At 41.9% G+C, this 24,140-nt stretch overlaps 1 protein-coding gene across 16 annotated transcripts in view; it reads left to right on the forward strand.

Annotated features, from left to right (window-relative positions):
• BCKDHB (branched chain keto acid dehydrogenase E1 subunit beta) overlaps positions 1 to 24,140 on the forward strand; it is a 298,505-nt gene that overhangs the window by 85,914 nt on the left and 188,451 nt on the right. For 14 of the 16 annotated variants that reach the window (XR_012157976.1, XR_012157977.1, XR_012157975.1 and 11 more), the window contains 2 exons: positions 3,923 to 4,020; positions 15,979 to 16,089. Coding sequence is in view for 12 of the 16 variants with exons in the window: in XM_073336525.1 (XP_073192626.1) it covers positions 3,923 to 4,020; positions 15,979 to 16,089 (209 nt within the window). In the remaining 4 variants the exon portion in view is untranslated. Of the gene's footprint in view, positions 1 to 3,922; positions 4,021 to 15,978; positions 16,090 to 17,020; positions 19,488 to 24,140 lie in introns of those variants that run through there. The other 2 variants (XM_073336535.1, XM_073336530.1) reach the window with 2 other exon arrangements.

Consider the following 24,140-nt stretch of genomic DNA (forward strand, 5'->3'; position numbering starts at 1 on the left):
CACCCCTTTTTAATTAGCAGTTCATGTCCCTTCTTCCTGAATACAGTTACTACTTACTAAACTATCCCATGCATGGGAATGCAGAAGCCACTTCAAGAAGAAATGAAGGTTACTCACTTGTAATTGGAGTTCTTTGAGATGGACTCTGCATGCTCACACTCCTTGCCTGGTTTCCCCTCTTCTTCAGAGTCTTTGGTGTAAAGTGCAGTTGATCTGGGGTAAGTGACTGGTCCTTTGGGATTGGGAGTAACCTGAATATTGTTGTGATTTTTTGTGTAAGGGTCCATCTCTCACCAAGGGAAGCTTGCCTAGGGGCAAGATAGACCAGAATACCCAAGGAGACTGTCTCTGACTCCATGGTTAGGTTGTTTTAGTGCCTGAGTTTACACTTATACTTGGCTGATTAAATATAAGTATAGAATTCATAGCCAGTTGGGGGTTTGTGCCCTGCTTCTTAACAGTCTGCCCCGAGGTTGGTACTCATTCTCCTGAGCCACTTCAGACCACTTGTGACACTGTCATCTGCAAAAATTTATAAGCATACTTTTCACTCCATTTTCTAAGTCATTAATGAAAATGTTGAATAGCACCAGACACAGGACACACCCTTGCAGGATTTGACTAGATACATCCTCCTAATTTGACAGCATACCTTTGATGATTAATATGAGTATGGTTTTTCAACCTGTTGTGCACCCACTTTATAGTAATTTCATCTAGACCAGAGGTGCTCAAACTTTCCCAGTCGTGCCCCCCCACCCCCAGTAACAGAATCTGTCACGTTCCCTCCTCCCCCCCATTACTGCACAGCTAAGGCTTCTTCAGCAGTGGAGTTTGGATTGGAGGCAGGGATGGGGGAGGAGTTAGGCCTAGAGGCGGAGCAAGACTGGAGGTGGAGCACAGCTGGAAGCATGGCCCTTCCTCCCTGCCCCGCCGCATGCCCTTCCAAATGTTCCTCTGCACTTCCCGAGTGGGGTGTGCCCCACACTTTGAGAATCACTGGTCCCTAGTTTGCTTATGAGAATGTCAATGGGACTGTGTCAAAAGCCTTGGTAAAATCAGATATTTCACATCTACTGCTTCCCCTGTATCCAATAGGCCAGTAACCCTGTCCAAGAAGGAAATTAGGTTGTACTATCATGATTTATTCTTGTATGGCTATAAAAGATTTGACAAATATAGTAATCCGAGGCATAGGCGCTGACACCGTGGGTGCTCTGGGGTTGGAGCACCCATGGAAAAAAAATAGTGCTTATCGGTGGTGCCACTGAGCAGCTGTTTGGTGGCTTGGGGAGTAGCTTGGGAGAGGGTGGAGAGCAATGAGTGGGCAGGGGCCTCAGGGAGGGGGTGGGGCAGGGATAGGAAGAGGTGAGGGTGGGGCCTTGGGGGAAAGGGTGGAGTGGGGCGAGGCCTCGGGTAGAACGGGGTGGAGCACACCCAGGAATAACTAAAAGTTGGTTCCTCTGATCAGAGGTGGGTTCTTATCTTGTCTTATCTTGTTGATTCTGTGGTGCATGAAAGTGCTTGGTTCAGATATGAAGATAGAATTTATGCCACTTCACAGCTTGAAGAGACAAGCTAAACAGCACTATTTGTCATAGTGACTCATATGTGTTCCCTTACTAAAGGTGCCTCTAAAGGTAAAGAGCACAATGCCCCAACCCTGTGTTGACATGAGCATGTGCCTAACTTAGTGCCCTGTGAACCACTTAGATAAAGTTAAGCATGTGTGTAACTCTTCACAGGATCAGGCCTAATAGCGTGTGTGTGCGTGTGTGTGTAAATATGACTATGAGATTTTTAAACCTGATAGTCATTTATATTTTACATGTACATTTTCCAAGCCCTGTGCAAACTAGAAATGGAACAAAACTTGAACCTGTTCTAATTTCAGGGAACTGGGTCAGAAGCTGAATTTGAATAATCAGATTGGTCAGCTACATTTCCTGCTGCTTGGGAAATCCAAGAGCAGAAGTGGGAATAAACACCCTAAAACTGAGTGAAGGGATGGAGAGATTCCTCTACTTTTCAGGAATCTAATTTCATTGTGTTCTGTAGTTTAATCTAACATTGTCAATCAACTTTTCATTTAATATATATTTTTAGAAGGACGTTTTACCTCTAGAGCAGATCAAATAGCAGAAAAAACGTTGTTTGAAATAGTGTCAATTAATTTTGCATTTATTTATTTATTTATTTATTTATTTATTTTTAAAATAATGTATTTGCTGAGGGCTCAGTCTTTTCTTTGCCCTGAACCTGCCACAAGGTTAGAGTGGTGGTGCCAGAGTGTGATGGTGTATTCCTCCTGAAGCAGAACAGACTTTGAGTCACACTCTACCTTCCAGGTTCCCCACTGCTCTGAGGAGAGGAAGTCTGCCCATACAGAGCTGCTTGCACGATCAGAGCTGCATTTTGTGTTTGGGGAGCGGGGATAGGTAGAGAGAACTTTGCAGGTAGCAGATAAGCTCAGATAAGATCTTTAGGAAATAAGTTGGTTGTTTTTATCTAAATCCTGGTTGGAAAGCTGGCTTCATAATGGGCACTTTTCTTGAGTCTCAGCAGAAAAACCAAGAATTTGAAAAGGCATAGAAACTGAAGCATCCTCTCATGTCTAAGTGAGCTTTTCAGAATATGATAGAGGCATTTTACTAGTGCAGTGTATGGAATCAATCATTTGAATAACTCTCCTTCAAGCCATTGTCATTACTTTATTTTTAAAAGCAACCTACTGAGAGTGCAATTTCACCTTCTTCATATACTGGACTAAGGAAATAGGTAGACAATCTTTAGTCTTGCACCAGTGGTGGTATTAAGGTTTTCTGTTTTGTGATCCAAGCTTAGAAATGGGAGATGTAGTTTTTTGGCAAAGTGATCCAATCTTTACAGTGGAATATTCCAGCATTTACTTCTAGTTGTAGAAAGTCCTGAGATTGATCTTAAAATCCTGACATGATTCTATATAGAAATCTATTTAAGATGTTAGGTAGCATTTTCATTGCCCTCAAAGTCCCCTTTGGTTAGACTGATGATATTGAGGTATTCTGGCTTTAAAGATAGAAGAATATGAAAATGAGTACAAAGCAAACTTTTAAAAACTCTCTGAAACACTTATTTTTTTCCTGTTTAATATGTGGTTATGGACAATGAAGGAGATATCTGTAACTTTAAGGAAGTAAGGGAACGATAGCTGAACCATTAATTGGGAAGAGGATTTCCCAGGTGCCTGCTAAAACTTACATAGCTGTTTTACTAAGATCAGATTCTAGCGATCGAAAGGAACGGGGTGAGTTGCCGAGAGAGAGAGAGAAGAGAATGGGGGGGGGCCGGCGGCGGCAGCAGCAGCAATCTTTCTCTCCCAGCCCAGAGGTGGGGTTGTCTGAGTTAGCATACCCTTCCTAAACTTGCAAAGATAGGATAAAGTTTAGATGAGACCACATACGCTTTTGTTGTTTTAATCCTTTTCTCTGATCACTGTTTCTTTGGGTGAATAAGCAATATTTGTTTAGAAAAAGCTATTTCAAGTCATTCTAATTAGCTGATAAAACCTTTAATTACACCACAAAACCGTGTATACTTTGTTTACATACTATCTTTTGATTTAATGATGATCAGGGTATTGTTACTGAGTATCAGTGGTATGCATTTATTTTTTCAAGATTATTGGATATGAGGCATGGAGCACTGTGATGAACAAATAACGGTATCATTGTCAAACATAATTTTGTAATCTGACACAGTTTGGGATTTGTGATATTACTACTTCACATGAATTTGGGCTTATTGTTTCCAGTACAGTGTTAATAAATACATTAAAGATTATCTGTTTTGATTTTCAGAATAGTACATTTTCTTGGTCAAATACTGCATGGTAAGAGAATCTAATCTTTGTTGCTTCCTTTGTAAACTTTTATTTATTCAGTGGAACAAGTTCCTGTGGAACCATACTACATCCCACTGTCTCAAGCTGAGGTACTGCAGGAGGGAAGTGATGTTACACTGGTTGCCTGGGGGACTCAGGTCAGTAACTCTTGTTTAAGATATGCCATGGGGCCTGTTGCATGCTGTAGGAATGTAGTAATGGCATTTGACTGTGAGCATGAAAATGAAACGAGCAGTTTAAAGTAGCACACTGAAATAAAATTGTAGATGTTTGAGTGCTAAAACAAAATATGCTCTATCCTGGCTGGTATACTTGGTTCGTTGCTTAGTGACCCTCTTTGAGCATTCTTGGGCCACCTTTTAGATGCTATTAGCATAGCTCTTATAGTTTTTACAGATTATCTCAAACATTCACTACGAAGAAATCTACAGCTGTAAGATTCTAGTGGTTAATTGCCAAGACTGCATGCAACATTCAAAGCCCCTGTTACTCTGTGAACTTCGTAAAAATTCAAGATGTGGAAAAATCTTCTAAAAGTTGGAAGGATATAAAATAATACCCTCCAAAGCAAAAGTATAAAGAATGAATTTCAGGGTCTGTAGTTTCTCAGTTTGATGTCATTTGGGGCAATAGTTTTTAATGTCTTTTAATGTTTATCCCTGAGCTCTTTATAGAGGATATTTATGACTTGGAATATAAAATTTTGCATTCTGATCAATATCTTCTTTTATGCTCTCACTTGAAGAAGACCTGTGTATGGGCGGCCACTATTTTCATGCTCTTTATGTCACTTAGTTGGAAAGCTTCTAGGAGGGTGTGGCATAGTTTCTATTACTAAAGAATAGTATTAGGTCAATTTGCTTTTCGCTGGGGATTCTATTGTAGTGGTCCAGGGGTCGGCAACCTTGGGAATGCAGCCCATCAGGGTAATCTGCTAGCGGGCCGCGAGACATTTTGTTTACGTTGACCGTGTACAGGCATGCCTCCCCGTAGCTCCCAGTGGCCACAGTGTGCTGTTCCTGGCCAGTGGAGCTGTGGGAAGCGGCAGGCAGTAAACAAAATGTCTCACGGCCCACCAGTGGATTACCCTGATGGGCCACATGCCGAAGGTTGCCGTCCCCTGTAGTGGTCCCTTGGGCTTAGGCTCAAAAGGATGCCACTCTGTGTCAGGCAACAAACAGTCGATTAACAGTCTGGCTCTGGCCTTCTGGCGGGCAGAGCTGTAAGCAGTCCCTAGCCAAAGCCTTAGGGCTCGAGCAGGGGCAATCACAGGGGCCCTGGCCTTCTGGGTTGGGAGAGCAGGAAGCAGGCTTTTGCCTAAGCCTCCTGGCTAAGGCAGCCCGCAGTCTCCAGTCTGGGGCCTGCCACAAGCAAAGCACAGGCCTACTGGCCAAGGGGTGAATAGACCACCACCTCAGGAGTGGGGTTGGTAGCAGAAGGTAGGGGGACCCGGGCCCACCTGGCTCCACTTGGCCCCAATCCTGGGGCCTAATAGTGGCGAATGGTTCCACCACTGGGTTAGTCGGGATCCCACTGAAACACACTGACTTGTGCGCCAGCAACAAAACCGGACTAAAGTCTGGTTTCCCTGGGCTACTTCCTACCACAATCTGGGCAGGGCAGGGGACTCCGTAGTCCAAGGGTCCTCTGTCTCCTCCGGGTACATTGTGGACAGCAGTCCCAGCAACTCCTCTCCAGGGTCCGTCTCCTCCGGGGCAGAGTGCTGCACAGCACAGGTTCAGTTCTGGAGTTCTCCATTGGGCTGGAGATGTCTGTCTCCTTCCCTAGCTCTAGCAAACTGAGCTGCAGGGCCTGCCTTGTCTACTTCCTGTCATACTCCAATGCTTCTGGCTTGGGGGATGGGGCTAGCGCGGCTCTGCCCACCAGAGTGTAGTGGTCCCACAGACTCATGCTTAGAGGGAGGCCACTGCCTCATTACATCTATAATCTCCATAGCTCTGTAGAACAGTGTTTTTGTATTTTCAGGCCACTTGATCTTCTTGGCACCCACTATAATACCTATTGGCTCTTGTGTGACACTGTCTTAATGCTTTTGACCATGTTCACCTGTCTCTCCAGCAGAAGAATGCTCTGTTTTTCCCTGGAGAGAGGGAAATATATTCCCTTCTGAGAATCTGTGTGAAAATTTCTCCCAGATAAAACTGTCAAAACTCAGGTCAACTCAGATTAAATCTGAAGCAGAATGTGTTAGTAATATTTCCAATACAGTGAAATCAGAAATAAAAGTAGTTTAAAGGTTATCTACAGCAATACTCTGAAAGCTGATGTTAGAGAGCTTATTCCTTCACTCTCCCACTTCCCTGGTCCTTCTCGCATGAACAGAGAGCAACAATACCCAAAGTCCGAAGGTGCAAACAATTCGATGTTTATTGGGGTGAACTTCCAGCAAGCTTAAATACAAGTTCCTTTTTCCTTATTTTCAAATCCCAACTTACTTCCTGTTTGCCCCTAATTTATATAGTAATATTCTTAGCTATACCTTAACCAATCATTCTACTGACATTTAACTAACCAATCCTAACATATTGTAACATGATTAGCTAACCAATTATATCCCACCACCTTAATTAGTTTACACCCAGCAAAATGAATTATACAGCAGACAGAAACAATCACAGAACCAGACAGATTATACAGACAAACAATAGCAAAGTGGGAACTATAATGTCAAAATACAGAAGTGAGGATTTGACATCCCAGCTATTGATAAGTGAGTTCTTGTCAGACAGGATGCTATCAAACTAAGTTTCCTTTTACATTTTCTAGGCACTTCCCTTTCTCTGGAGGTGATAGGAATACAATCCTGTCCTGATAGTGCCTGACAGCCCAATAGCACCTTATTTTAATGTGACTAGTTTGGAATGTCAGGATGTGACTGTTCGCTTCCTAGCTTATGACTGCCTCTGCTGCTTAGCCAAAGGACTTAGCCTAAGAACAGGGCCTCAAACTGTCACAGTAAGAGAAGGCCCTTACACCAGCAGACAGTGATTTTGATTCTTTCTTTTATACCTCTAGAACTAGCCAAGTGATAAGAATACCCCTAAATTCTTAAAGGACAGGCCTTTGCAGACAGGCCTGAATATCTATATCCTAACAGGTTTCAGAGTAACAGCCGTGTTAGTCTGTATTCGCAAAAAGAAAAGGAGGACTTGTGGCACCTTAGAGACTAACCAATTTATTAGAGCATAAGCTTTCGTGAGCTACAGCTCACTTCCTCAGATGCAACTATCCTAACAGCTGACTCTGAGGATTAGAGAGAGAAATATTCCAGGTTTACCTAACATGTAATATTGTAGAGAACAGTCTGGCTGCCGACAGTGTATCAGGACTATACTACTTTCAGAGTTTCATCTCTTTAGAGAAACAAGTGTCTTGGGCCTTGCAAAATCTAGTCCAAATATAAACTGGAGGTTCTTTTGATCTGAATAATGATTAATAATACTTAGCACTTTGAACATGTAGAGCACTATAAAAGTGCTTTGCAAGCATTCACTAATCTTTACAACATCCGATGTGAAACAGGAGATTTTGCTTTTAGCTGCGCTGAAAAAAGAGAGGAAAAAAAAGCTTGCCGCACCTAGGACAGAGATATGCAGAGGAAAACAGAGGGGTTGAAAAATATCGTGAAAATCGCCTCTCCAAATTTACATCATAATGGGGGTGACGGTATCATAATGCTTTAACTTAAATAAAACAGTAGTTACTTGTAGAATTAAGGTTTTAGATAAGTAATAATTAATGATAGTTAAAAATCCAAAATGGTGCCAATGATGATTCTCTGTTAGAAAACATCAAAATGGAGGACACAGACTAAGTTGACCAATGGCAGATAAGAGATAGGGGTGAAATAGAGTTCAACAGGCATGACTCACCTTCCTCTCCAAAAATGCCTGAAGGGTGGAATTAGGACGAAGACTTATGCTAATACCTAGAAGGAGATTTAGACGATATGAGGGTTTAGGCTAATAAATTCAAGCTGATTGGCTGAGCTGGTATAATTAGGCAGGGAGGTTCTATGCTAATTTCTAGTTTTGGAAAAGCAACAAATCATAGGAGACTAGGGACTGAATATAAGTCTGACAACCAGCAGACTGATGAGTGAGTGAGTGTGTGGAATCAAGCAGAGAAGATCAATCAGCAAGGAGAAGAGAAGCAGCTACCTGAAGAAGCAGCAGCAACTGAAGCGTCTGTGGCAGCTAGAGACTTCTAGAAGGCAGCACCCACAGAAGCAGTCTGAAGGGGTAACTGGAGAGAGCAGTAGCAGCAACATGATGATGTCCCAACTCAAAGGAACAAAAAAGTCTGTCCTTCCCAGAATCAATCCTCTGAACTTCTTTTCCCCACTTCTGGGATCTGCAGAGTTCATCCTCACTCTGTCGCACAGGGCTGCCTCCCAGGGCTGGTTCCTCCTGAACCACCGACCCTCAGGACAACCCCTTCCTGCAAGCCCCTTTATTATTCCTTTCCCTTTTAGTCTGAGCCTTCTTCCATAGCCAAATATTTCCTAGCCTTCCCCTCTTTTTTTCAAGGCTTAACTCCCAGCCCTCACCCAGTCCTGCCCTTCTCTCAGGGCCCGGTGCTAAGGGGTGTTCCCTTCACCTGCAGCATAGCTTTTCTTCCCAGCTTTCTCCGACCCTGGCTAGGATCCCAGGGCTTTCTCTTCCCTTGGGTTTCCTCCTCACTCCTCTCTGTTCCCAGACAGTGATTGCAGATACTCCCCCTGCAGTTCCTTTCTGCTACAAATGTGCTCTCTTTCTACTAAACAGCCTGCTTCTGCTCAGCTGCGCTCTATGATCACTTAATCCTTGTTCCTCCTCCAGATGCAGCCTGGTATGTTAATTGGCCTCTCAGGCCCACATTAGCCCATTCAGGGCCTGTGTGGGGTACACACTCCAGCATAGGGAGAAAGAGTATTCTCACTCTAAAAGGAAATCTAGGTCTAGATCTTTCATGGGTCTTCAGCTCAGAAAAGCATACTAGCAAGTCTCTCACTTTGTAGCTTCTGTAGACCAAGGTTACTAAACACACCAGGGGCTTCTTCTGTTCTTCCACCCCACCCCACCCCATAAGTTCCCTGTCTTCCACCTTCCCGTTCCCTGTATATCAAGGATTTCCTACAAAACACTCCCCCCCATCTCTTCATACCAGTGGCTCTGTATGCCTCCCATTCCTACCTTGTCCACTGGCCTTCATTCCCTTTTCCCAAATTTCCCTCCTACCTTGTGTTCTGTGTTCACCCAGCCCCCCTCCCTATAGCAGCATCCTCTATTCTCACCCTGCCAGAGGCTCTGTGTGCACCTCTTATCCCCCTTCCCTCTCATGCTAGGGACTCTGCATCCCCCTCACCCTTACCAGTGCCCCCCCATTCTCCCTGCGTGCAGGACTATGTGCATGTCCCCATTTCCTCTTATTTTTTTGTCTGGGAGATAAGTTCATTCAGGATGTAAACATGTTAAACTCTGGGAGGATGAGCAGGGATATCTTTATGCTGGAAGGTGTTAATGGGTGCAGTCAACCAGTTATTTGATCTGTAGGCAGTTGCAGCTGTGCTTGATGCTGTTGCTCTACTAAACCAGATGACGGGCTCCACATGTCGCCCATTCCCTTCCATTTTTTGTTTTTCCCAAAAAATAATAGGGTTCTGGCCATTGATACCTAGAAAATTCCTGAAATTTTGGAACTAATTGAATGTGGCATGAAAAAGTTATGGTGTTACAGGCAGACAGACACAGAAATGCTGTCAAATTGAATGTAAGACTTTTGCAAAGTCAGCCAAAATCTCCACATTTAGCCTTGGGGAAGGGTGCTGCAAGGCCCAGATTGGGTCTTTCTGCAAATCACTCAGGCTTCAGTCACCAAGTCTGAGTGTAAAAAAATTGCCACGTGGCACTGAAGTGCATTGTACCAACTACCCTGATACTAAAGCCTTTCAACCAGAATTTTCAGTACCAAGGACTTGTACAGCACCCAGAGACGTTGGTACTGGTCTTGCCATTGCTTTTGGTCACTAAGGTACCCCCTTCGATACAGACTGCTTCACATACCTTGGTACCAAGTACACCTGTGGTACTGTCCAGAGGTTAGATTGAGGGTTTGCCTCACACCCCTGCCACATCAGCTGCACCACTCAAGGAGGAATACTCCTTTTTCTCAGCTTCTGAAAACAGTAGAGCCATTTCCCTCTCATTCCCTGGGATCTTTATCCATAGACCCATAGTCCTGTGGGAATTTAGTGTCATTACCTTTACTCTAGTTCTATACTTCACAGGATCCCTACCTAGGTATACTCCACCATGGCCCCCTTCTCCTTATGCTTATCAGTACCCTTGGCCCTGCTGGGCTCCATGGGGCTGTCAATCTGCAAGGAGGTCAGGCATGCTAGAGATCATGGTAGAAGGTGTGCAGGAGATGTCTCACAAGCTCATGGACATCTTGCATACCACCATGTAAGGTAATTTTAGCAGTGCCCATTAATAAAGATCTCCTGGACCTTGCAAAATTTCTCTGGCAGACAGCAGTATCTATTGCTCCAAGTCCAACTTGCAAACATGTAGATATTGACACTAAGTACCATCTACAGGGTTTCAGCAAATTTATTTACAGTCTGGCTCCAGTATCCCTCATGATGTTATTGGTCCACAAAAGAACAAAGCATCAAGGTCCTCCCAGATCAGCCCTATGTGACAAGGAGCCCTAAAAATTGCTCATATGCAAGCCTGCAGATGAGAATCGTAGTATTCCAGGTGGTGTTGGAGAAATATGACCATTTGGACTATGACTACATCTCCAAATTTGCTGATAAAATCCTGCAGAACCACAGGGAAGAATAAGTCTTTAATTTTAGAAGGCAGCTAATAGTACGTCCCACAGTTCTTGATGCATCAGATATTGTGGCCAGGTCTCTATGGCAACCTGATTACCATGAGAAGATTGTCCTGGCTCGAAGCTTCTGGCATTCCTAAGGAAGTAGAGGTTGCTATAGAAGACTTTCCTTTTGAGGGATGTAATTTATTCATTTTCAAGACTGATGCACTCTTACATCCTTTAAAGGACACCTGTGTCACCTTGAGATGTTTGGAGTTGTATACTCCTGCTTTAAACAGGAAACCAACTAGGCCCCAATCTTTTAATAGGCAGTCTTACTACGCTGAACATAGACATTCTGAGCCTTCAAGAAAGTGTCAAAGGCAAAAGGATCAGCATCCTCTGCACATCCAGCTTTGTCTTTGAGGCAGCAAATTTGACTTGTCAATTGGGAACTGTGTGCAACTTCTAGTGGATTGTTTTGTAATCCCCCAACCCCAACCAACTTTTTGGCAATCACCATTTTCATTTTTGTGGGGTTTGGAGTACTGTAATGACAGATTGTTGGGTTATGGAGATAATAGAACTAGAATACTCCATTCAATTCCACACACTTCCTATTCTGCATACCATTCCTCATTCCTTTTCCCAGCCCCCTCTCACAAGAGCATGCTACACAGGCTGGAAGTTGAGTCACTTCTGGCTCTCAGTACAGTAGAAATTCCAACAGAATTCAGAGGGAGGAGGTTTTACTCCCACTATTTTCTGATACCAAAGAAAAAGGTGCTGGTAATGCATTGATATTCACATTATCAGGTGAAATGATGCATTTACGGGTATTCAGTCCCTAAATGAGGAGAAAGGATTATAGCCTTTCTCCAAAGGTAAAATTAGCATGCTACCCTTTTTTATAATCAATTTTAATAATGCCCTTTATTATCATTAAATCTACCTTTCACCATATCTACATTTCTGCTCTCATAAAATATTTTTTGCTTTCCATTGGCTACTTAACATTAAGAATCATCTTAATTAATATCTGCATAAATACCATACCAGTAACTACCGATAAAGGTAGTGTTTTCCAAAATGTTAACATTTTATCTAAAACACTTGTAAAACCAGTTAGGACCATAACATGTTTACAACACAACCTAGGGTTATGGCCTAACTTATTTCTAACTTGCTGCTGAGTTTTTCACTTCACTTTACTTATATTTTACTGGGCCTCACTTGACTATTGTCAAGCCTGTTTTTAGGAAAGAGAGTTTTGGGCCTTGTCATAAAAATAAAGGGAAGGGTAACCACCTTTCTGTATACTGTGCTATGAAATCCCTCCCGGCCAGAGGCAAAACCCTTTCACCTATGAAGGGTTAAGAAGCTAAGATAACCTTGCTGGCGCCTAACCAAAATGACCAATGAGGAGACAAGATACTTTCAAAGCTGGAGGTGGGGGGGAAACAAAGGGTCTGTCTGTCTGTGTGATGCTTTTGCTGGGAACAGATCAGGAATGCAGTCTCAGAAACTCTGTTAAATTAGGAAGTAATCTAGCTAGAAATGCATTAGATTTCCTTTTGTTTAATGGCTGGTAAAATACGCTGTGCTGAATGGAATGTATATTCCTGTTTTTGTGTCTTTTTGTAACTTTGCCTAGAGGGATTCTCTATGTTTTGAATCTGATTACCCTTTAAGGTATTTACCACCCTGATTTTACAGAGTTGATTCTTTTACTTTTTCTTTAATTAAAATTCTTCTTTTAAGAACCTGATTGCTTTTTCATTGTTCTTAAGATCCAAAGGTTTGGGTCTATGTTCACGTGTACAAATTGGTGAGGATTTTTATCAAGCCTTCTCCAGGAAAGGGAGTGTAGGGCTTGGGGGGATATTTTCGGGGAAGATGTCTCCAAGTGGGCTCTTTCCCTGTTCTTTGTTTAACACACTTGGTGGTGGCAGCATAGGGTTCAAGGACAAGGCAAAGTTTGTACCTTGGGGAAGTTTTTAGCTTAATCTGGTAAGAATAAGCTTAGGCGGTCTTTCATGCAGGTCCCCACATCTGTACCCTAGAGTTCAGAGTGGGGAAGGAACCTTGACAGGCCTGCTTACATTTGAACACATTTCTGTATAAACACAAGCCAGCATCATCTGTATAGGCTACACTGAGAAAGGGAAGAGTTAGTTATCTGTACCTTGATGACTGGCTCAGCTGAGGGATATCAGCAGACTCTCCAGCTCTGTGCATTACTAGGATTCCAAATCAGTTAGGAAAAATGGATTCTTGTCCCTGTTAAAAGAATAAAACTTCATAGGAGCAGTTTTGGACTCAACAACAAGGGTTACCTGCCTTAGGAAAGATTCAGCAACATATTAGATTTAGTCAATCAACTGAAGGCACATTCTCAAACATCAGTGAGAACTTGCCTCAGGTTTCTAGGCCACATGGCTTTCTGCATCTCTGTAATTCAGCATGCCAGATTTCACCTTCACTGCGTGCAATGGTTTTGAAGTCAGTATATCATCACATCAGACATAACCAAAGAAGAAACCTGCACTTTCATCTTTAAATTGGTGGAAGGATCCTGAGATATTTTGCAAGGGTGTGCCCTTCTCTCCACTGTTACCATCCAAGATCTAGAAACAGATACCTCCCAATCTGGGATGGAGGACTCACCTGGACTACTTACAGATTGAAGGTCTCTTTTCTCATCAAGTGCATCTGGTCTTAATTGCACGTAAACATTCTGGAGTTGCAAGCAATTTTGTCATGTTTGCGTAGCATTCCTTCCAGTGCTCGAAGGATCATCTGTTTCGGTCTTGATGGATAACAGTAAATCACTGTTTTTCAGAAACTGACAAGAAGCAAGATTCACTCCTCTTTGTCAAGAACTGCATCATGAAACTGTTGTATAAAACATAAATCTAGCATCTTTCCGCCGACCAGGTCTACAAAATGTGCTGGCTGATTGTAAAAGTGCCTGGTGAGGCAAATGGTCACTAATGGCCAGTAAAGGATGCCACCATCCAAGAAATATTTGCTGATTGGGGTCAGTCCTCCATAGATCTGTTTGCAACAATGAACAAAAGAAAATGTTGCGAGTTCTGCTCCAGAGGATGTGAAGACCAAGGTTCTGTAGCATATGCACTTCTGATTCACTGGTCCTCAGTTTATTCTCCAGTTCCTCTAATCCCAAGAGTAATCAGAAAACTCAGATAGATCTTGGCTAAAATGATAATGCTGGTAAAATGTATCAGCCTGGCTGAGCTGGTTTTCATTCTCAGACCTAATTAATCTCTTCTTCACTCTCCATTTAACAGCCATATTAGCTAATCGCCCTCTGATTCAAAGGTACTCAGTTTTCGCTTATTCTACATTAGCTAAATTCCTGAAGAGCGTTATCAGGGTTTATCCCCTAATCAGACTACTTTTGGATCAAAGCATTGTACTAATTGGATTGATGGAACCAATTTTTCAGCCTGTAGCTATGTGCTATTTTTCACCGGTTCGTCAGAACAAGGTTTTTGGTGGTAGTAATATTTGCTAGAAAGGTGGGCGATATTCAGGCCCTTATTGCAGGATTGCCTTATAGGACAGTTTCTGCCCAAATTTCTACTAAAAATAGTTTCTGATTTTCCATCTCAAATTAGTGATTCACCTCACTGTTTTCCTCTCCAAGTCATACTCTGGTAAAAGGGAAGCTAAGCTACACACTTTGCATGCACATAGTGCTGCCATGCTACCTAGACCAAACTGGATCATTTAGGGCCTAGATTGTTTATAGTTTATGCAGAACGGATGAAAGATCAACAGATTTCAACTCAGACTTTCTAATTGGATTACAGGCTGCATTAGACTATGCTATGAATTAGTGAATGTAAACCTGCTGGAAGGAGTCACAGCCAAATCTGCCAGGTCTCAAGCAACCTCAGTAACTTCTTTGAGAAGTATATAGAAATATGTAGTCCATTTTCTTATGCATGTATTTGGAGCTCTACACAGGGACTCATTTTTTCTGTATTCTACATTGATTCAATGGAGTTTTGGCCAGTTAGTCCATCTTGAAACTAATCTCTAGATCTTCCTCACTGGTCAAACATTTTTCTTTAATATCATCCTCCACTCCATCTACGTTAATTTGAATATGATTGCTGTTTCTACATTCAGTCTAGATTGTGTGTGGTCTCATGTTACATAGCATGCAGTTTTTTTTCATGATTGTTAGGATACGTAGAGCTGATAAGAGAATAACCAAACTTGCTGGGTCATTTTTAATGCCATCTTAGTCCTTAAAGATGTAGGAAAAATCAAATTTGATCTAGAAAGGTGACAGTCAACATTTGACTTTCATTTATCCTTTTAATGTGCTAGCTGACTATTTAGTAGAGGAAGTGCATTGCACAAATCAGAGTTTTTAGGAACCTTCTGGTCTGAATTTGTAGAAATTTAAATTTGAAAACAAGTTTTCTCTACTTTTCTACCCCACAAACAAACACTTTATGTGGGTAATAATTTATAGGACGCGAAAAATGAATTCCCAGTCAGCTACTATGATGGTTACTTCTAGAGTCAGAATATTTGCTAGCTACTATAATGCTTGTTTTGTGAAAGGCTGTACACACATTAAAGGGTTTGTAGACGAAAAGCTAGAAGTTGATTTATAATATTTGCATTCAATGTTATGTTTTACCATTATAGAGTTGACCCATTGTTTGTCTGGGTGATCGTACAAATCAATGAAACACTCTTTGTAAAAAGGATGTCAGGAAGTGCATGCTGTTTCATATGTATATTAAGAAGCTCTTAAGAATATACTGCTAAATGGACTGCGTGAATAAATAATGAATGGTTTCAGAGTAACAGCCCTGTTAGTCTGTATTCGCAAAAAGAAAAGGAGTACTTGTGGCACCTTAGAGACTAACCAATTTATTTGAGCATAAGCTTTCGTGAGCTACAGCTCACTTCATCGGATGCATACTGTGGAAAGTATAGAAGATCTTTTTATACACACAAAGCATGAAAAAATGGGTGTTTACCACTACAAAAGGTTTTCTCTCCCCCCACCCCACTCTCCTGCTGGTAATAGCTTATCTAAAGTGATCACTCTCCTTACAATGTGTATAATAATCAAGTTGGGCCATTTCCAGCACAAATCCAGGTTTTCTCCTCTTCCTCCCTCCCCCCCCCCACAGACCCACTCTCCTGTTGGCAATAGCTATTTTTAAGTATCCCTTTAATTTTTCAGATAGTTCGGCAATTGCATCATCTTGCTTTTTCAGGTGCATGTTATTCGAGAGGTGGCAACCATGGCTCAGGAAAAGCTAGGTGTGTCCTGCGAAGTAATTGATCTGAAGACCATTTTACCTTGGGATACAGAGGCTGTTTGCAAGGTAGAAATATAATGCTACTTAATACATAAAACATTATTTTGGTTGATGTACCCATGAGTATCTACAATAATTTAATACTGAGGGTAATGGGGACAGCACTATATACATATACATATGTATATATAATTGAAGATTTATATTTGTTTGTAAATTATTATATGCACAGTAAATACAAAGGAAACATTTGCAGAACACTATGTGCCTCATTATCACTAGAGGGAGGATAACCGTTTAGACCATTAACCAATAGTGGTCTACCAGCATGTTCTTTTGAAGGATTTTTATAATTTCTTTACAGCATTCCAGGGTTTTAACAATATAGGTTTAAGGCAGGTAAACAGAGTGCTTGAAAATCACTTTTCTCCGCATGTGTCTGGCTCTCTCTATCCTCTTCTGGCATCCATAGGCCCATGGAATTTAGTGGGAAATTATTTTTTTGTGTGTGATTTTTTTTCTTTGCCGCTCCATGGTGACCGTTTTATCTATTTATAGGTGGGTAAAGACATTTATGACCTGGCTGATTTGTTAAGCCTGTTTTCTCGAAAAAAGTGGTTTTGATATTTTATTTTTTATTTTTTAAAAGAGAGCAGCACTTTAGCATTTTTTGTTTTTTCACATCATTAGAGGTGAACGTTTACTGGTCTGGCATTTGATTTGAAATTCAGATTCCCTGGAACCACAGGTTCAAATTCTGGCTTGGTTGTATGCGCCTTTCGTCTTCTAAGGTAGCTATTTTTGTAAATATAATAGCTTACGGTATAAGAGTCTTTCAGATGGGACTTTAAAAAAATAAGGTACTGAACAGCTTGACTGGAAGTTGAAATACCATGTGTGAAGTGCAGCAGTAGCTTAGCTTTGTTCTTCAAGTGTCCCTTGCTCTACAGTACTTGTGACTTTTCTTTGTTGTGCTGCTTCCTTTTCACCTTCATAGAGTTGCCAGCAGAAGGGTCATGGATAAACAAACATATTGGAGGTGTTTTTGAAAACAGATTCTGCTTGGATGGGGTGGAAGAGGCACTTAAAGAAGGTTCTCAATATCTGTAACCTCACTCCCGCACTCATGGCACCTGGCCACTTGCCAGAAAGTAGCTGGCAAAAAGATTGGTACTTCTGTATATTCTGAGGGAAGCTAGAATTAAATATGAGGCACTGAACGCTGAAGTTAAAACTTCAGAGGGGGGTGAGAATTCAAAACATTCAGTTGAAGTTAGAAAATTTCAAATGTGTTTATGGTGTTTTGAGAAAGGCTAAAGCTTTAATATGATTGGAAATTAAATATTGTGAAACTTGAGTAAAACACTGTGTCCCTTCTGGCAAATATATTACATAGAGTGTATACTTGTGTGTCAATTTAGAAATAATAAAGAAATTTGAACTTCTCATCTCCACTCTAAAATCTTTTCCTACAAGGAAAAGTACAATTTCTTGTTACATTTTTAGATTTTTGGGACAATGAGAGTAATCTTCACGGATTTCCAGAGTGTAGGGGGCCCAAATATTCTTTGTGCCTAGGACCCAGTAAACCTTAATCCACCTTAATCCACCTCATCTTGAACACCAACTGAACACCACCTGGGAGGTGAGACTTGTGCCCTCCCCACTGTGTTCTTTTCCTTCCTTACCTTATTTCTTTTCTTTCCTATTCTCCTTTTTCCTTCTGTCTAATCTGAGTTGGGCTTAGCCAGCTAAGACTGCATATTTTGAAACACTGCTGTAAGCCTGTGACCAGAAAGGTAGCTAAAAGCAATGCCCTCAGCCTGAGGCTGGTACAAGTTTGCCAGGTCTCCCGAGTGGCTGATGAGACCATGTGCTGTGCCTATGTTTTTCCAGCAGTGTGGTTGAAAGTAGGGTGACCAGATGTCCTGATTTTATAGGGACAGTCCCGATTTTTGGGTCTTTTTCTTATATAGGCTCCTATAACCACCCCCCACCCACCCCCCGTCCCGATGTTTCACATTGGCTGTCTGGTCATCCTAGTTGAAAGTGAGAGTCAACACCAGAGGCAGAAGCTGCATTTTCTATCTTTGCTCTTCTTTTCTAACCCCTTTTGTGTGTGTTTATCTTGCTTTGTCTTCTAGGACATGGGACTGGGCTTTAACAACAATAACAGTAGCAGTTCCAGCCCATGTGAACTAATATCTTCTCTATCCCCACAAAGGACAGTTATGGCATCTTTAATAACATCTAAGGTTCCCTCCCCCCCCCCCCGACCCTTTCTAGATAAAGGAAAGAACAGATGTTAAAATGACAGCCTAACTTCATGCTTTACATTTCAAATGCGTTAATTGCTTTTCCTTCTTTTCTGTATCTTTAATAAAAGGTTTAAAAGGATGTTTAATGGTGTGTTTGCCATGGTACTAAGCAACCTGAGGTCTCTCTATGCCAAACTCCAAACCTTGTTAACACTCTTTGATGTGGGGCAGTTACAGAGTTATGTTAACACCTTTGACTCTTTGGGTCTATTTATTTCATCTAAATTAACACAACAGGCTGTTAAGTGCTAGGGTCATGCAAATATGCATATTGTTATTTATTATTTGTAAGTCAGTGTGAATGCTTGTGGTAGCAGGCTCTATACCCAGTAGTGCCTAGAATTGTTCCCATTTTCCTAAGGATCCAAATGTGACCATTCTTGTGGAAACTGTTTTCTTCTATTTTTTAAATTAAATTTGTGAATTCTGTTTTGAATACCTGCAAATATCCTGTATATTTTGTTCAACTAAAAAGAACCAGGTGCCCTATTTTAATATGTAATATTAAAAGTTAAAAATAATTTTAGTATTGTTTTATTTAATATGACTAAATATCTAAGGGAGAATTTACACTATGGAATTCGTTAAGAGTTCAGGCAATATTAATTCTGGTAAGCTGCAGTGAAATAATGAAAATTTTATTTGCAGTTGTATTAGAAGACAAATGTCAGTAATCTCTCATTAGTATTTTAATATATACGTTTTATGGTTGTGAAAGGCTAGGGCTGGATATCCCTGTGCATTATTCAGGTTAAATAATGTGATGTTGTCTAGTATTTAAAAAAATATGTTTATAGAAAGAAAACCAACGTAAATTGCTACTTATTAGCTCTAAGCTGGTCAGAGCAAGAGCTTGGTGGGAGGTAGCCAAACATTTTAAAAGCTCTGCCAATATTGTGTGTTATAATTAAATTAACAGTGTCAGCCAGGACTTTGAAGAAAAATTGGAAACTAAATTAGTCTAAATATTGTCTTGATAAATGTTTGTAAAATGCTTTGGGTATGAGATGCTCTAAATAGAGGCTATGTGCACAGCTTAAGTAAAAAGAAAAGGAGTACTTGTGGCACCTTAGAGACTAACCAATTTATTTGAGCATAAGCTTTCGTGAGCTACAGCTCACTTCATCGGATGCATACTGTGGAAAGTACAGAAGATCTTTTTATACACACAAAGCATGAAAAAATGGGTGTTTACCACTACAAAAGGTTTTCTCTCCCCCCATCGCACTCTCCTGCTGGTAATAGCTTATCTAAAGAGATCACACTCCTTACAATGTGTATGATAATCAAAGTGGGCCATTTCCAGCACAAATCCAGGGTTTAACAAGAACGTTGGGGGGGGGGTAGGAAAAAACAAGGGGAAATAGGTTACCTTGCATAATGACTTAGCCACTCCCAGTCTCTATTCAAGCCTAAGTTAATTGTATCGAATTTGCAAATGAATTCCAATTCAACAGCCTCTCACTGGAGTCTGGTTTTGAAGTTTTTCTGTTGTAATATCGCAACTTTCATGTCTGTAATTGCATGACCAGAGAGATTGAAGTGTTCTCCGACTGGTTTATGAATGTTATAATTCTTGACATCTGATTTGTGTCCATTTATTCTTTTACATAGAGACTGTCCAGTTTGACCAATGTACATGGCAGAGGGGCATTGCTGGCACATGCTGGCATATATCACATTGGTGGATGTGCAGGTGAACGAGCCTCTGATAGTGTGGCTGATGTTATTAGGCCCTGTGATGGTGTCCCCTGAATAGATACGTGGACACAGTTGGCAATGGGCTTTGTTGCAAGGATAGGTTCCTGGGTTAGTGGTTCTGTTGTGTGGTATGTGGTTGCTGGTGAGTATTTGCTTCAGGTTGGGGGGCTGTCTGTAGGCAAGGACTGGCCTGTCTCCCAAGATTTGTGAGAGTGTTGGGTCGTCCTTCAGGATACGTAGATCCTTAAGTAACTGGTCTGGGTAGATGCTTGAGGAAGAGGAAAAGAGAGAGGCATACTTCCCCCAGTCCTTTGGAGCAGCGTTGTGGCTGCTACATAGAACCTACTTCATTTCCATAAATGCAATCAGATAAACATTACGGACAGTAGCTTCTCCTCTCTCTAAACCATGGAATAAAATTAAATCTACAATACCCCAGTTAACTTATAAATATTAGCTATACATCAGCCTGGGTAACTAGGTAGGTCTTGCTGCATTCCCTGAATGTCAAAAGATTTGGGCTATTTTAAACCAAGTAGGGCAGTAAGCTAATACAGTGTTTACGTTTCAAAGGCTGCTTGAATGCTGACATTTTTGTATACCTTTAATTTAAGGCTCTGTTCTATTCCCTATTATTTTAAGATGTGGCATTCAAAATATAGAGGGATATAAATTAATGTTGATAAAATAGGTTCAAAATAGTAATAGATTTTAATCTGGTCAATCTGCACTAGGCAAATTGTCCATCTTTCCAGTTCTAGATGTTTATAAGGACTTCTTGGTAGGAGTAAAGACTTGCTCATACATTTCACTCATTTATGATGCATAAGTGACATTAACAGTGTCCTCAAATATCTGACTGAGACCCCCTCATAGATTAATTAACCTGATAGAATAATAATTCTGTTCAGAGGATATATATACTTGAGATTCAATATTGATATTAATTCTTCAATCTCTTTAAAGATAAAAGCTGTTTTAAAAAATGTGACAAAGCAAATGATCTTGAAATATTAAAACAAGGTGGAAAAACAATGTATGATAATTACTAACATAAGAATAGCAGTCAAGTATCCAAATATAGTAAACCTATCTCCAAGTATATATCTCACACCTTTACTGCCCTCTAAAGCTGAACACTCAGAGAAGTAAAAAGAAAAGGAGGACTTGTGGCACCTGAGAGACTAACCAATTTATTTGAGCATAAGCTTCCGTGAGCTACAGCTCACTTCATCCGATGAGGTGAGCTGTAGCTCACGAAAGCTTATGCTCAAATAAATTGGTTAGTCTCTAAGGTGCCACAAGTACTCCTTTTCTTTTTGCGAGTACAGACTAACATGGCTGTTACTCTGAACTCAGAGAAGTGTGGTCCATATTAACAATGCTGCAGTGTCTTTGTGCTGGCCTGCCTGTGCATAGCAGCAGTAAACCCTTTCTGCGGCACAAAGTACTTCCTCTCCACCCCTTTAGCAATGGGTGGTATTGAGGCCGGGGTCTGCTAGAGCACCTTAGTGGTGTTCTGGATAGTTCTTATCAGGGGCAAGGCCACCTTAGATGGACCCTCCAGGGCAAGGATGTCCACTATCAGGTCGACTCCCCTGTGACCTCCTCCGCCTGGAGGTTTAGGTTTAGAGCCACCCTCCTAAGAAGGTCCTGGTGCCCCCTGGTATCCATTGCCGGTAGGGTGGTGGTGGTATCCGCCAGTGCCTCGTCCGGCGAGCAGGAAAACAGATAAGTGGAGATTTCCCTTTGTGCAAAATGAACCTTCTGGTAGCATAGGGTTTCCATAACAGTGCTTGATCTTCCTGATCCCAGCCTTGAAATATGGGACATGGCCCAGGAAGAAGGATTTCCTGCCTGCTGTAGGGCTGTTTTGTAAACAGTATAAGCCTTTGTTTACATAGACAAGGTGTACTGTTTTAACTATACCAGTTGTTAAAGTGATGCTCTGTCCGGCCCCATTGTGTGGATGCAATTATGCTGTTATAAAGGTGAAGGAGAATAAGCTGTATTGGTATAAGATACCGTTTATCAGCTAAGCTGCATCCATATTAGGGGCTGTACCAGTATAACTATTTCAGTAAAAAAGCACACCCCTAACTAACATAGTTCATCCAAAATCTGTATGTGATGGCAGTGTGGAGTAGTGGATAGAGCATAGGACTGGGATTCATGCACTGAGTTCTATTCCCGGCTCTGCCACTGGCCTGCTGAGTGAACATTAGGCAAGTCATTTCACCTCTGTGCCTCAGTTTCCCTGTTTCTAAAACAGGGATGATACCTTACTGTTTACATTAAGATCTACTGAGCTCTAGAAGAGTTAAGTATTTTTATTTATTTATTTACTAGGTATGCTCTGATATACCATGCTCTAATGCTGGGGACTACCACATTCTAATATTTTGGCCAGCCAGTTCCTGAATCAAATGTAAAGCACTTTTGCCCTGCATCCCCTCCGGCACCAAGTGCAGCTCAGATGCAGTCCAGAATCTGGTCCTGTGTGTTTAAAGGGTAATTTACTTTGGACTTAAAAAGTTGGTTAGAAAACTTACAGCCAAGTTTTGCCATATGTGTAGGCTACTCCTGTTGACTTCGCTGACAAAGTAGTTAAAGGCTCATTGAGGGCAAAGGGAGTTAAGGGTACTTAACACCTCATTGGATCTGACCTTCCTGCATAATATAAAATGACTTTTCATTTGTAAGTGTGTGTAACTCAATGGGCAAACTCATTAGCCAGAAAAAGTAGAATAAAGGTCCCATTCTGTCCAAATCCCTTTCCTCAGTGTTGGTTTTATTTTCAAACGAGTTCAAAACAAGAGCAACATAAATGAAAACACCTGGAAACTATTAGAGACCTATAGCATGTCCCTTATGCCCCTGAAGAATTAGTCTTCTTTTTCCCCTTAAAACAGGGTCTCATATGTCCTCCTTCTAGGCTTTGTAGCCCTCTACCTGGCTACTGTGGAGAGACCCATATTAAGGGCTAGTTTACACTAGAATTGCAACAGCGTCACAGCTGTACCGATGTAGCTGCATCACTGTAGTTCTGCTACTGCAGATGCTCTATGCCAATGGGAGAGAGCTCTCCCATCAAAATAATTACTCTACCTCCCCAAGCGGTGGCACCTATGCTGGTGGGAGAGCTTCTCCCGCCGACATAGCACTGTCCACACCAGGGGGTGGCTTATTCACACCCCCGAGTGACATAAGTTATAAGTTATACCAAAGTAAGCTCCAGTGTGTACAAGCCCAACGTTGGTGTAACAGTGCAACGTGTCATCTGCTGTACGCGTTCCTGCCCTTCCCTCTCATACACAAAGTCCTCCTCAAGGCACGCTGGGTCAGGGCTTCCTTGATCCTCATAGCACTAGTGTGGCCCCGCCAGCACAGGTTCACCATGCTGTTGAACCTATCAGTGGACAGACCAGTAACCCTTCCCATGTGCCTGACCCTCATCACACAAGACCACGGCCATCTTCAGCACCCCAACCTGGAGTCGCTCCTCCTCACGGCGTGGAAACTCCATGGTTGAACTCACTAGAGCTCCAGTGTTTGGATTCAGTTAGGGAAGTTCTGTGGGGCAGTAAGAAACTCTCCACTCGTGCCATGTACCTGGCAAAGTGGAAGCGGTTTTCCATCTTGTCTTTGCAGTTGGGCAGCCCTCCGCAGCAAGCGTCACTTCCCCTTGTTTTGGCCTACATACTGTACCTGAAGCAGCAGGGGTTGGCAATATCAAAGTGTACCTGGCTGCCAGTTCAGCCTTCCACCTGCTGGGGCATCGGGTAGGTCAGTCTCTGGGAATCCATGGTGGGACGGTTTCTCAAGGGCTTGGACAGGCTTTATCCCCAAGTGCGGCAGTCCATTCCCCAGTGGGACTTCAACCTGGTCCTGTCCCCGCTCATGAGGCCCCCTTTCGAGCCCACAGTGACCTGTCCTGTGTCCTACCTTTCCTGGAAGGTGGCATTTCTGGTGGCCACAACCTCAGCCAGAAGGGTTTCCGAGCTCAGAGCGCTGACTTTGGAGCTCCCCTGTATGGTCTTTTATAAAGACATGGTGCAGCTATGCCCTCACCCTGTGTTTTTACCAAAGGGATTCTCC

The sequence above is a fragment of the Lepidochelys kempii genome, chromosome 3 (genome assembly GCF_965140265.1).
Source record: "Lepidochelys kempii isolate rLepKem1 chromosome 3, rLepKem1.hap2, whole genome shotgun sequence".
NCBI lineage: Eukaryota > Metazoa > Chordata > Testudines > Cheloniidae > Lepidochelys > Lepidochelys kempii.